Below are 14,886 nucleotides of genomic sequence, written 5' to 3'. Positions count from 1 at the left end.
TCTTCCCTCAAAAGGAATACCCATTGTCCTAAATAGTTCTCAAAACACGATGAGTTGCTCAGTTGTGCTGCCTTGTACAGCTGGCCTGCTTGGTAAGCATTCATCATGATGACTTGCCTAGCCATTATGGTAAGTCACATTCTCTTACTAGCTGAATAAGGAGCCATGTGAATTTGCCTTTATCAGTGTATGAAGGACATGATACTAGCTGGCACTGTACTTTCTGTTTGTGTTATTTAGATTCTAGAAAGAACTCTTCTGACTGGTTCCATCATGTATAGTTGTACTTTGATGAATTAATATCTGATGTGTAATTTGGAAAATAAACCAAAACCAAAACCAAAGCAAACTGTGAAGAACTATTACATAGGCAGAGAAATGTGCATGTAATCCCAACAGCATTGCAATATTTCTGTTTTATTAGAAACACACTACTATTTCTGTTAGTGCTTTTTTTCTCAACATTCTCCCTCATCCCCAACAAACTCAAAAAAGCTGAAATAACTAAAGAAATAACTAAAAAAAAGAAACTAAACTAAAGAAATAACTAAAAAAAATAACTAGAGAATTTCCATCAGTAAGACCTCTTAGGAGATACGTTCCACCTCACCTTTGTGAAGGTCTTCCAGAAGATGCACTGTGGCCAAGTACAAGAGTGCCCATATTTCTTCTTCCTCCAAAGGGCTTCCTTTTGCCCATAAGACCTCGACCAGTGTCACACAGGAACTGCTCATGCCTGCTGCAAAAGAAACCAGATTTTGAACACACTAAAGTAGACTGAATAGCTGAAAGCAAGACATACTGATTATAATGATACCCTTCTTTTACAACAAGAAACATTTTCTGAACTATCTCACTTCTTTGTTCAGAAAAAGTAGGTTTCATTCATCCCAATCTTAACTTGAGTAAGAGTAAACAAAAGGGATTTAACTAAGTGACTTCCTGCAATCTTTCTGACTACTTCTACCTATGATTTGATTCCAATCACAAGATCTCATGGGGCAAAAGGTTTTGCTCAAGAGGTCCTTCATGAATATGTGCTATTCTCATTTTGTAAGAAGGGGATTGATTTTCCTGCTTAATTGGATGCACTTGTCTACAAAAACATGATGGAGTTAATCTAAGAGGAAAAGAATGGCAAAGTGAGAGATGTTCTGTAACATGAAAGGTTTATAAACACACTCCAATGGAGCAATTGAGTGCAATTCATTGTTTAGCAGATTGATCAGTAAAAGTTTCAAGACTCTTAATGAATTCATTGATGAGAGACATTCTTGGTTTGGATGCCTGAGAGTCAGAGCTTGCAGTTCATCCATATCCTTAACTGCAGCTGTGGTGCAGCATCAGATAATGTTGAGAAAGGCATCCTGTAGTGAATCATAATTTTACATTTTATCTATTGGAAAAGTATTTTCCTAAACTCAGTCAACTAGAAACTGAATTGTGATCAAGGCCTCTTTTCCTCAGAATATTTTATCATACTAAATATTGTCAAAGAAGATTTTGTTCTTCATAAATGAGTCTAATTTTTTTCATTTAACCAGTTTTAAGTTCCTATAATTTATTAATTCAGGCAGAGCTGCTCTAGGTGTACACATCTGTAAGGAAAATTGATTCCATGCTTAAAATTAACAAAAAAATTTTGAACTTAATTTATGTTTTTGCTGTTATTATCCTGTAACAGTGTGCTCCATTGGATCCATTGTATGCTGTGTATATAGAAGAAAAGTTGGAAGTGAATGATCTACTACTTTGAGGTTTTGACATCGTCTGTAGACCACCAAGGGAGGATACTAGAGCCTAGGGTGCTATTGTTATGTACAGGATTATAAATGCTACTGCAAAATGGCTTCACTTAGAGTCTGAAAATAGATCTTTTACCCCTAACCATGTCTTCACCCTCTGTACACAGCTTATATACTGCTAGCATTTGCTGTTGCAATAGCATTTACCATGTCTGCAACAGAATATACTCTGTCTTACAGGTGATTTCTTTGCCAGCTTCCCACTTACACAGTTTTCAAGGGGTCACTGCAAGAGCATTACATTATTCTGCAGGACCAACCTATCGCTGATTAACAGACTAGACAGACTTTGATTCGTGGGGTCTTGCCTTGGCTCATAAGCTTCCAAACAAGGAATCATAACATTGGAAGAATGATCCCTTGCTGCAATCACCTAGTGACATTTTAACCAGAACCAGCATCCTAATTTAGGTCTCTGCAGCTTCAAAGCGTAGTAAAGCTTCTTAAGAACCTAACCTTAATTAGAAGAGACAGACAAATCCTCTTAATCTAAGCCATCACCATTTCTCTTAATAATAAATTACTGTGGCAGCGCTTCACTTAACCCTGTGGTACTCGGCCTAAGCAAGCAATTCATGTGCCCAGAGCTAGAATCTGTATGGATTCTCTCTGTGGTTGATCCACTGGACTGTCCTTTGTGTTGTTTCACTTGAGGTTGTGCTGGAAGGAGGAGCATTGCATCTTCTATTTTGGTAGAAGTGCTTATATCAAGTGATTTCAGAGCTGAGAGTTCTAGCTAGTTAAAGTTACTCATTAAGCAACGACACTGTTCAGAGAGTACAGCTTTATAGAGCCGAAGTGAAATCACCATTTACACCACAGCTGCTTAACTTTTGAAGTGGTTGTTCATTGTGAGAGTAAAAGTAATGTCTCAGATCAATATTAAGTAGGAATTACATGAATCCTACTAGTAACAGTGTGCGAACTTCTTCCAAATATTATTATATTGTAGGGCCATGGAGAGAATAATCTCTTTAAAAAGTACTGAATTATTTCTTTAATGCAACTTGGAGTTAAGTGATGTGTAATTTTACCAGCAAATTGACCACTGATTTTAAAATATGCTCTAAATGTCTTGTAATTTTGGGTTGTATTTTTGACTTTTGGTTTTTAAGACAAGCATGATGTAATATTTGGCAAAAAAAATGTGTGAGTGCTTGGGGGCAAAAGACAGTTAATTTCCTTCTCTAGCTGAGCTACGCTATATATATGATCTGATATGACCATAAAAGTCACCATTGCAGCACTGTACATAATCATGATCACTTAATAAAAGCTATAATCCGGAACCAAACAATTCTGACCTTCAAACAAGCCACAAATGACAAATCAAAGTAGACAAATTAGGAGGCAAGGAGGAAAAAAATAACAATAACCTTGCAAGAAAGGGACTTGATTGTTTGCAGTAATACTACACATCAAATAATTATGCTAGATCTAGTAGAGCCTGCAGAGAAAAAAATAGAGAAGCAGAATGTAATCACCCACTTTGGCCAGGATACAGAGGTCAACATATTTTTTTTCTGGTAAAAGTAGAAACATCTTTCAGTGCCAGTTTGTGTTCTGAGGTCAAAGATAAGTCTTCATCTGACTTCTATGGAAGAAGACAGTGCCATCCAAAAAGGCATATTAGCCTAAAACATGCTACCTGTTCTAATCTCTGTGACACATTTATTTCATTATGTGGACTGTTTCAAGTAAATAGATTTTCCCTTGGAAAAAATTAAGCTACAATTCCTGTATAGACATAAAAAGGACACTGAACAGAGGCTACCACATAATCTTGCCACAAATACCCATTTATTTATCATGTTTCATTCTAAGGTATTTAATTCTATTTTAGTATGTTTTGCTTTGTCATACATGCAATCTTTTGCCCAGTCATTGATATCTAGAGTCAGTGAAATAAATTGAATTGGTTATAGAAGATAATGAACTACAACTTTATATCTGAATGTACTATGTAATAACCATCGTGCATTAGTGATCTAATATACCAGGGCTACTTTACATACAATTTGGCTTTATTAGACTTGACAATCTTATTTAGTAATAAAATGTAAGGGAACGCCTCGACTTTTTTTCAATCTTTATTTTGACTGTTGCTGCCTTGTTGACTGTATAAAGACAACAAAACCTGCTGCTTTTATAAGGCAACTGACCTTTCCTTATCAAACACAGTCATGTAATTGAAACAGCCTCAAGAGATTCAGGGCTTTCTATGCAAGTCTGTCAGAGGGACCTCACTGGGGGGTTTGTTCAGCTGCAGAATCAGATTCTACAGCATGAAAAGTTGCAATCTGTTAACTGACTAATGGTGAAAAAATATATGGAAAGGAAGACCACAGGACACAGTAGTGAATATGGCAGTGAAGAAAGAGAAATTATGCTTGGGTTTTGGAAATCTGCAGTCAAGTTTATTTCTGATCTACTTCTACATGCATGGATGGTTAGCAGATTTGTCCCATTTGGGCATTCTGAACAACTGGAAATGAGAATTTTGGCAAATAGCTTGAATATAAGCACAACAATAGCAACAAAGGATTAACCCTGGTAAGATCCAAGCATTTTGTGAACTGTAAAAGCTTCTGTCAAACCAGGAAAGCCTTGCTATTTTTGCCATCTGGAAGCTATTCTTGCAGAGGTCTTGTCTTTCTTCTGACTAAATATCTAGTTCTGCTTCGTTACTCTATAATAAATTTTAACTTGCTGAAAGCTGTAAATAAATGTAGATTTTTGCAAGCAGTTGTGTCTGAGAAAGGTGCACTAACTAGTTATGGTTTGGACATAAATGCCCACCATAGGCCCTTAATTGATTTTGACATGAGTGAGCCAGACAGAGACCACATAAGTAGGTCTTTTAACAGATCTGAGATTGCTGACCTCTGTCACTAACCTCACTAAGAGACTGAGCGTAGGCTTGTACTGACAGGCAAGTGAGAGGAGGCTTGGTGTGTAACCTCTTCCATTTCCACCTCTATATCCAGAAAAAAAACTCTACTCATAACAGCACATGTAACCTGGTGTAAACACATTGAACATGAAGACCCTTGAAGTTGGCTAATTCTAATCTTGCTTCATCTAACTGCTACACTATGTGGAAGAATCTGAGTCTCCATTGGGCAACATTACAGATCAGAAATTGTTCTAGAACTGCATCGAAAGTCACACCAACAAAACTAGAGAGTAGTCTACAAAAAGATGATCTTTAACAACTTTTCTCTAGACACAGTATTTTTCTTAGCCTTCTATCCCTTTCAGCTGTTGTAGTCCAATTTCTTAGATGTCTACAAGTCCCCCGTAGGCCTTAGGTCTTGCCTGGTAGGCTAAAAACACCTCTTGTAAATAAATGACCAAAACCAAGGGCACCAAATCCTGCTTCAGCACAGCCAAAGGCAAAAGTTCTTGTATCAGTGGGAGTAAAGTGAGGTGGGGAAGAAAAAACATTTTTGGAAAAAAAGAACTTAGCCAGATGACCTCAGGTTCTGTTCTGCAAGATGTCAAGCAGTCTGGTTTGGATCTAAGCTGATCAAACACCAAGAAAGATGGGAACTGAAAGCAACATTTTGCTAGGGTGTTGGAGTGCTAATAGACTGATTTACAGGGTTGAAAAAGGGGTCCATATCAGCCAGATTAGCAAGACAGACTTGATAATTCTTAGAAGTCTTTTAGAATAAACAGCAGGTAGTAAAATGCATTTTTAGTTAGCATTCTTTTACTCGATATGAGGCACTGTACAATGAGTTAATTAACATATCAGGTAATGTAATTTCTGAACACACCCCGGTGAGGACTTTGACCTAAATAAAATTAACCTGTCTATCCTATCTCTGTGGTTCCACCCTTCAAAGATTAATAACTTAGAGCAAAACGTGGCTTTGGAGCACCATGTGCCTCAGAGTAGCCCTGTGGTGAGTTTTTATCTTTACATTTTTATGACACGAGTTCAGAAATTTCATCAAAAGGAACTGAAAATTCATTGAAGGATAGAAGTAAATTAAACAAAAAATAAAATCTAACTAAGGGCAAGACAAATGCTTTTTTAAACATCAGGTATTGCAAACATACTAAGAAGTTTTTGAAGCCCATCTCAAGATTTGCTGTACAATAAATCAAACTTGGAACACTAAATTAGGGGGATTAAAAATAGGGCAAATATTAACATTTGGATTGAAATCATCGGTGATAATTCCAAAGCAAATTTACAGGGCTTATGAACAAGCTGTTCCAAACCTAACAGTGCACTGACATGATGAAGGCAGAACACTCCCTACAGTCACAGGCAGAGAAGGAATAGCTGCAGCTAGTATCTTTCTTGCTGCCTGACTTTCCTCAGTCGTGATGGCAGGGACAGCATTCAGCATGACCCTAAACCAGGGCCAGAATAATCTCCGTGCATTTTCCAGGTGGTACTTACAGAAAGATATGTCATTGGTCTCTATTCACTTAAATGTTGTACAGTTCTAAATGTGAATGTGGAGATATTTTTGAAATTAAAAATTATCCTATTATTAAATGTTAATTAAACATAAGATTAAATATTTGATGTACAGAATGAGTTATGAATTGAAACAGGACGACAACGCCTTTTGCAGAGGCATGAGATTATTGCATAGTACATAAGCATTAAACTGATTCTGGTCTCTACAGACAGTTTGGAATCAATGAAATAATTCTGCCTCGAGTGTCTACACTTAAGTATTCTTAAATGAACAGTTTTAATGAAGATCACAATATTTTGTTGCTCAACTACATGTTACTTGCTTATTAAAGAAAACAAAACAAGCCAAAACAAAACCCAAGCCCTGTAATTTGGACTACTGTATGGAAATTTTAAGATGTGTTGGTCTCCAAAATAACTAGGAAAGAGGTAGTTAGGAGATACTGAAGAAGAACTGAAAGCTAAGACCAAGCCATGTGTCAGTGAGAACCCTAAAGCTGTTTTATTCTGTATCTGATTCATAACAATCCACAAAACTGTAACATGAAATTGGCTACAGAAGAAAGAAGATAATTGCTTCAGCCTGTAATTGTGAGCTTCACATAGGGCCTGATAGCAGTTCTGGTTTGATACTTCAGGTTACGTTTTGCTTTTGAAGAACACTACACTCCTTTAAGACAAATCAACCTTCTCAAAAGTATAGTATATTATTATTTACTAAGAAATGACAACTAAATATATTGGTTCTATAGACTCTGTTCATCCATATAATTTAAAACTTAAAACTCAAGTAAATTCTCAAACAGCAAATTCTAAAAATATCTTAAAATGGAGTTAAAATATAATTAAGGGAATACTGTTGCTGTCACCAAGCTAACAACTGTTACTGATAATCCTAGGGGAAATACAGAAAAAAATTGTATTTAAAAGAAATGTATTAGAAACATAGAATCATAGAACCAATCAGGTTGGAAGAGACCTCCAAGATCATCCAGGCCAACCTAGCACCCAGCCCTATCCAGTCAACTAGACCATGGCACTAAGTGCCTCATCCAGTCTTTCCTTGAACACCTCCAGGGACGGTGCCTCCACCACCTCCCTGGGCAGCCCATTCCAATGGCAAATCACTCTCTCTGTGAAGAACTTCCTCCTAACATCCAGCCTATAACCCCCCCGGCACAACTTGAGACTGCGTCCCCTTGTTCTGTTGCTGGTTGTCTGGCAGAAGAGGCCAACCTCCACCTGGCTACAGCCTCTCTTCAGGTAGTTGTAGACTGCAATGAGGTCACCCCTGAGCCTCCAGGGTAAACAACCCCATCACCCTCAGACTCTCCTTATAGGGCTGTTCTCCAGGCCTCTCACCAGCTTCATTGCCCTTCTCTGGACTTGCTCCACTACCTTAACATCTCTCTCGAATTGAGAGGCCCAGAACTGGACACAGTACTCAAGGTGTGGCCTGACCAATGCTGAGTACAGGGGAAGAATAACCTCCATGTCCTACTCAGTCTACTATCAACCAGCATCCCCAGATCCCTTTCTGCCTGGCTGCTCTCCAGCCACTCAGTCCCCAGCCTGTAGCACTGTGTTGTGGCCAAAGTACAGAACTCTGCACTTGGCTTCATTAAATCTCATCCCATTGGCTTCTGCTCACCCATCCAGCCTGTCAAGGTCCCTCTGCAGGGCTTTCCCACCCTCCAACAGATTGACAACTGCTCCAAAATATCTTAATTGTAGCTGTATGAATGGTTCAGAGAATTTTAAAAATGAAAGAATCTGAGGAGATTACATGCCCTTAGTGTGTACTTCAGACTTTTTAACATGTATAAATTAAACTCTTAGCTTCTTGTGTATATAATGCATCTTAGGGCTAATAAGTAATCCTTTAATATATCTAAAGCCAGTTCTTGATACATGCTTTCCTTCATGACAGCATATTGGGTTGTTTTCCTGGAAATATAAGAAGAATAAGTGGATAAAAGCTGGATAATTACTAATTACTTTGCTTAAATACAACCTACTGTATTTCAATGCTGTTCCTCCATAAAATACTAATAAATGTGAGCAATAGGAAAAGCTGGAAGAGACTGGAAAAGGCACATTTTTTGAAAGGTCTGGTTTAAAATGAATTTAAATCATGACCTGATTTATTCACATGAATTCCATACACAAGTGTTTCACTCACCGTACACTCATTGCTATACTTCCAAAGAGAATACACTGCATTCCTCACATCAGGGAAATGACTCTCATTAACTATGAAACTCAACTCTCTAAAGTATGAGGTAGAAATTTACACATTTATGACCTGAATAAGCACTTTAAATGATGTTAATATGTTTAAACAAAGTAGGCAGGTGGAGTCAAAACTGTAAACAGCCACGAATCAATAAGGGAGTAGCTTAAAGCATGACTTTTCCTTAGAAAGGTTACATCATAGAAATTATACCCTCTAGTGTAAATTTCTTTAGGTTTTTTCCTTTCTAGAAACATGAACTTTAATCAATAGTAAAATTAACCAGACTTTTTCAAAGTATTCAGCACTCAACTTGGATATAATCTCATTGCTTAAGAGAGTCAAATTTCATTGTTAGGAAGTCATGAACTTCTTGTGGGCCAGTCTACTCTTTAAAGCAAAGAGTTGAAATCTGATTCCTGAGCAGTATGTTCATGTGCTTCCCTGACAGGAATTTCATGATCTAATCTGTTAGAATATGTGGCTTTATTACACGATCAATGAACATTGCTCTTCAAAAGCACAAATGTTATTGATAACAAAAGAAACCACAATTAGAGGGCAAAATTTCCTCTATACTTCAAAGTGAATCTACCTGTGAAGTTAAGAGGTACACTTACTGTCTGCAGTCAGTTTGCAAATACTCTTTCAGTAGAAATGTATCAAAACATCTCACTGGATAACTGCATTCAAAAGATAGCGCTGTGATGTTTGTTCTTGATAAGCTTGGTATGTCTTATCACCTCCAACCTGACTGACATTAAACCCCAAGGACCTCACTGAATATCTACTACTGTCCTTCTATTTTTTTCTTCATAAACCTTTCATTAAAAGGTCATTCTCCAAGACAGCACAACAGACTTATGGCCTAGAAATAAATCCAATGTATCTAATACATTAAGTACATTCTATTTCTTCAAGGATTGAAGCATCACAGTAGTATTTCTTGTTATTTGTTGTTTATGTCTATTTCTAGGTATTATATAATTCTCTGCAATGAGGCAATCTTATTCCAGACACTGGAGCTGGAAATGAAGGGTCAAACGATGTGTTGAATCTGAGGTTAAAAGGTAAGCACCACAACACAGGCAAAAGAACCTGAGCAGGCTTTACTCTAGTTTACTGAGATGCCAAAGAAAAAATAAGTCCCAAACGAGGATGGAGGGCTAGTCTATACTACCCAGACATCCCAGTTTATCTATAGTTTGTCAAGCAGATAATCCTACTATATGGAATGCTACTGTGGTTTGCCTATTCTTAATATGTTAAACAGGTGCTCTACAACTTGCTTTTGAGTCCTGAAAGTGTCACAGTTACACCTTTGTTTGCAGTAGGGAGAAATCCAAAGCTTCTGCCCTTGATTCTGATGCTAACTGGCTCTATCTATCATCATGCCTTCTTTCACCACTCCACTGATGATGATGCCATTTGCTATCACTAGTAATTCACTTTATATGTAAATAGTAAATTACCATCATTGTATTCCTCTGGTATTTCCATCTAAAAAAATCGAAATCAGTGGTGTTTATAAAGCACACATCAAAACTTCCACAGAATAAAGCTGCTTTTATTTTAGAAACTGCAAACTGTAATGCAGGCACTCACCTGACAACACTGTAGAAAAGAATAAAGGAAAAATTGGGAAACTGGTTTCTCAACTGAGAGTTTAGTCCCAGGTTATAGTCACTAGAGACATACCTTTCTGGTGTTTGGAGTTCAGTGCTCTTTCCTAAATAGTAGTGCTCAGTGTAAATTCATGAATAAACAACACAATTAAACATGTTTTCCAGAATCATATGAAGTGTGTTATAGAAAAGACTTATCCCTGCCATAAGAGCAGTGCTTTCTATTCCTTTGCCTTCAACAGAAAAAGAAAATAGTCTTGAGATACCCTGAACTTGCATCATTTGTAACTCCAGAAGGCATCAAGGGACTGAGCACTGACATTCTGAACCATGATCTGACCAACTCTATTCTATAATTTTTCATGCAATCAAGCATCCTTCTAATAATAAATAACTAATGACTTGATAGAAATTAAATGAGATTTAGCATAAAAATACCCCAAGGTAAATATTAAATACAGCTGTACAAAGCCAAGAAGATGAATGCATTAATACTTAATTGATAATGAGATTAAGAGAAACACATAAGAACCTACCCGTGCAAGTTGGACAGATGCTGCATCCAGAATAGTCTGCAATCTTCTATATTTTTGCCCAAGACTGATTGTTTAGATCATCATAAATGTCATAGTCAGGGTTTGCTTGGACTTCTGTTTCTTCGTTTTTCTCTTTTTCTTTCCTGTTCTCTTCTCTCCTTCCTTCTCTCTCTTTCTTCCTTTCTCTCCTTCTACTGCTTTGTTTATATCTCGTAACCAAGCACTGTGTGGTCTGGCAAATGGCTAAGCAAGTAAACAGTAAGGTTCCTTCCCTTGTTTGCGAGCCAAGCGTAGCAACTTCTGGTTTGAAGTTGAGACAAGCGTCATGTCTGCTCTGCTGAGGCTCTTTCCTTTCCTTTTCCCTTTTTTTTTTTTTTTGTTTACTCTTTTTTTTTGGTGTGTGGTGGTGGTTGTTTTTTTTCGTGTGTGTTGTTTTGTTTTGTTGTTGTTGTTGTTCACCCCCCAGGTAATAAAAGTCAGCTTTCAGGAAGTGGCTCAATATAAATCTCGGGGTCTGTCGACATGTAAGAACTCAATAGGATTACCTGACGCACACGGGAGCATTAGATCTAAAGCCCTGTAGACTGATGTCACTTTCAGCCCTCTGCCATTTCACAGAGAAGCAGTATACTAAAGCAGAGATTGATGGGCTAAGGGAGTGAGTGTGTCTTTTATGAGCAGCAAAATCCTTCAGACTCAATAAACAATGTGAACAAGATTCTGGTGTGTCTGTCTGGCAGCAAAAAAAAAAAAACAAGTGAAAGAAGAGAATTTGATTTTTAAAAAATAAGTATTGTTCTAGCTGGAAAATTCTGGTTAATGATTGCAGGGCGCAGCTGCTCTTGGAAAAAGGCATGGGATGCTGCAGGGCAATTGTGACCTGGGCATAAGAAAGTGAAGATAATATACCATACCAAAAAGAAAGAAAGTTCTATTGCACTTATTCAATAAGCTCTTCACATTAATCATTCCTTTATCCTTCCCAACTCTGTTTCTCTTGGCATTCTATTTAATTACTTCTATCTTCAAAACAGTTCTCGTCTGGTTTGAGCTCTGCATCCAAAAAGCCTGAATACATCCATTTATTTCCAAATGTTAAAAAAAAACCCACAAAAACAAAAACCCAAAAAACCCAGAAGAAGCCATCAAAATGTGTGTTATGTATTGCAGTACCAAATATCTACTTTTATGTTCCTAGTATTCAGAGAGAGCAGAGAAAGCATTTTATTTCATTGTGCTTTTTTTATTTTCAAATCTGATGACACAACAGAAAATGCAGTATCACAACAAGAAAAGATTCGTATCAGGCAGAGATCACTTTTGCTGTTCAGGCCTATGACAGACACAAGTCAAGATTATTTTACCACTGGAACTGAAATCATCATTATCATTGAACCTCATAACTTTGATTTATATGCCAATGCTCAGCTATTGTCTCCTTTATGTTTTCTACTGTCTTGGACTGTAAGACTGCCTCCACTCCTGATTCTTGTCCTTCCTAAGTGCTCTTCTGGGGAAGAGCCGGAAGATCCTTCACTTTCTCCCTCCCACTTTGTACAAACACTCCACATGACTGAATTTGTTTACTCATTCCCCCTATAAGCTGTCCCTGATCAATGCAATTTGCAATGCAATTTCAGATATATTCTTTATGCCAAAGGTTCACAGATGTGTCCACTGTAGATTTCTGTCTTCATGTCCAAATGAAAACATTGTGTTGTTTCCCTTTGCCTAACTTCATGTAACTAATCACTTAAATTCAATGTGGCAGTATTTCTCACTCCTTTTTCCACTTCTAGTCACTGTTAATACTGCTGTTGTTCCCTCTACCCCTTTCTATGAATTTCACATTCAGTTTGGTCTTCTTCCTAGGTTAACTGTTCCACTATACCTGGATTGTGACATGTACTTTGCAATAAAATTTACAATCTATCTTTATCTATCTTTAAACACAATTTATTCAGTCTCTCATAGTCTCAGTTGTTGCAAATCCCCCTGTTCTGACACTGACAAATGCAAAATTGCCTTATCCAAACTGTCATTGAAAACATCCATTTTGCTGAATTCTCACATAGGCACATCATTCATCCATCCATCCATCCATCCATCCATCCATCCATCCATCCATCCATCCATCCATCCATCTTTCTTCTTCTTCTCTGGTCACTTTTCTTTATAGCAGCAAAATAAATCTTTTCTAAACTTACTCTTGGACCAGAAGTTATGTCTGATCTGAAGGGTAGTCTGCCAGGCACGCAGTCAAGACTCAAATTAGGTAAAAATGTCTCATATCTAAGACCACAGAATGATATGGGTTGGAAGGGACCTCTGGAGATCCTCTAGTCCAGCCCTCCTGCCCTATCAGGTTCATCTAGAGCAGGTTGCAGAGGATGGCATCCAGGTGGGTTTTGGATTACTCCAGGGATGGAGGCTCTGCCACCTCTCTGGAGTCTCAGGCTATTTTGTAATTGGCAAACTAACATTTGCTGACAAATTTTACCAACTGTACAATAAAGACTATTTTTCAACCCTTTTGTGAGCCTTTTTGACTTGTGATCACTAGTACTGATACAGCTTTCCTCTTTTTTTCTGATTCATGGATCTAAATATCAACAGATCAGCAAAAGGTTGTTGATGATGAAAGGAAACTTTGAGTATTGATGCACCTTAGAATGTATTCAGTCTGATTGTCTAAAACAGTCATACTACAAGGAGAAGAGCGACACAGAAGTCTGTGGTTGCTACTTCCCTAGGTAACAACTGGAGAGGAGATAGGAATTACTTATAGTGGTGCATTTGTAGCTACCAGTTTTGATTTAAGTATATACGTGTATGTATAATGCTGTTTGTAGAGTTAATAGATTGTGTAGCTTGTTGAATCATTTTGCTAGAGTGGTGTGTGAATATGCTTCCACTAAATGAAGTAGAAATATTGATTTAACTAATCAAAGTTCCTAAATATTTTATCCTCCTTTGCTTTAAGAAAAGACTAAATCATTTTCCTTACAAAAGAGCAGGCCCAGTGAAAACCTGTGGTAGTTCTGTGTGTGTAAGCAACGGTTTAAGATTTGTGAAATCAAATTCTAACCCATTGTTACTTATCTATGCTAATTAGTCATTGAAAACAATCATTTTTGTAAATTATTCACATCATATTGGTCTAAACCAACCTAGTATTTCAGACACATAAACCCGAACTAGACAGTATGAAAGCTTCAGCTGCATTCATCCTTTTCACCTATTGCATCCTTACTGTGTACAAATGACATGTAATTGTGGCAAAGTTTATATAACTAGATCACTATGAAAGAAGGTTAACAAGATGAAAGACTCTTTATCCCACTGAAGGAACTGCTGGATGGAAGCTTAGGGTCTCCCTTATGTTCCGTCCAGCTTTCTGAGAACTGGCAAGGGTTAGAATCCAATTATTCTCTGACATTAATGCCTTTTCATCCTACAGAAGCTGGAGTGTGGGAAGCTCTTAAAGTTTACATAAAGGTGAGGATTATTATTTATTTCTCAGCTGATGGTGGTGCAAGCAGGCTGTCAACCCTACAACAGCAGGTCAGGCTTGGGGGTTCTGTTAAACAGAGAAGGCTCATACTGCATCTGTTAAATTTTAACTGGTTTTAGTTCACAGCCCCATGGAGTGGATCACAAACTGCTTGAGCTGCTGGAGATAAATGGAGATCACTTGAGCTTTCAGAAAAATCAGGGAATCTCGCTTTTTGTTTTAAGCCAGCTCAAGTAATTTACCCTGACCTAACCACTTCTGATAGCAAAGTTCCATGCACAGTCTCAATGCTCTGTACACATATAAACTCAAGTTTTGTTTTCCTAATGGTTTCTAAGCAGATTGGAATTGGTCCAGTCATCTATATTTAGCTTAGCAAAGTAGTATAGGGATGTGAGTCTGTGCTCTCATTCTGGTCTTAGCTCTCAGGGATATTTCACAGCAGTATCTTCCTGGGAATCGGGTTTGATTTGTGTAGTCCTGATCTCAGTTTTGAAGAAAAAGAGAAGTCATCAATGTGAAAGTAAGATTCAAGGAAAGGCTCTATATAAGGAAATAAAATGCAAGTGAATAGATGAACAAATATATCTGAACAACCTGCTCCTTAAATTAATTTTTAAAACCCACTAAACTGAGAGTGGAGGTGTTTGGGGGTTTAAGTCTGTGGTTGAAGGGGGCAAAAAGATAATGTTACTCTTATCTGCCACTGGTGACAGTAATTGTTTTTTCTTA

At 37.5% G+C, this 14,886-nt stretch overlaps 1 protein-coding gene across 1 annotated transcript in view; it reads right to left on the bottom strand.

Annotated features, from left to right (window-relative positions):
• Positions 1 to 14,886, bottom strand: part of FRMPD2 (FERM and PDZ domain containing 2) — a 64,390-nt gene that overhangs the window by 38,338 nt on the left and 11,166 nt on the right. Inside the window, 1 exon segment of the mRNA XM_064145559.1 lies at positions 611 to 739. Coding sequence (XP_064001629.1) covers positions 611 to 739 — 129 coding nt within the window.

Source organism: Pogoniulus pusillus, chromosome 6 (assembly GCF_015220805.1).
Source record: "Pogoniulus pusillus isolate bPogPus1 chromosome 6, bPogPus1.pri, whole genome shotgun sequence".
NCBI lineage: Eukaryota > Metazoa > Chordata > Aves > Piciformes > Lybiidae > Pogoniulus > Pogoniulus pusillus.
Note: the sequence above shows the minus strand (reverse complement) of the source record. Positions and strands in the feature narration are given on the sequence as shown.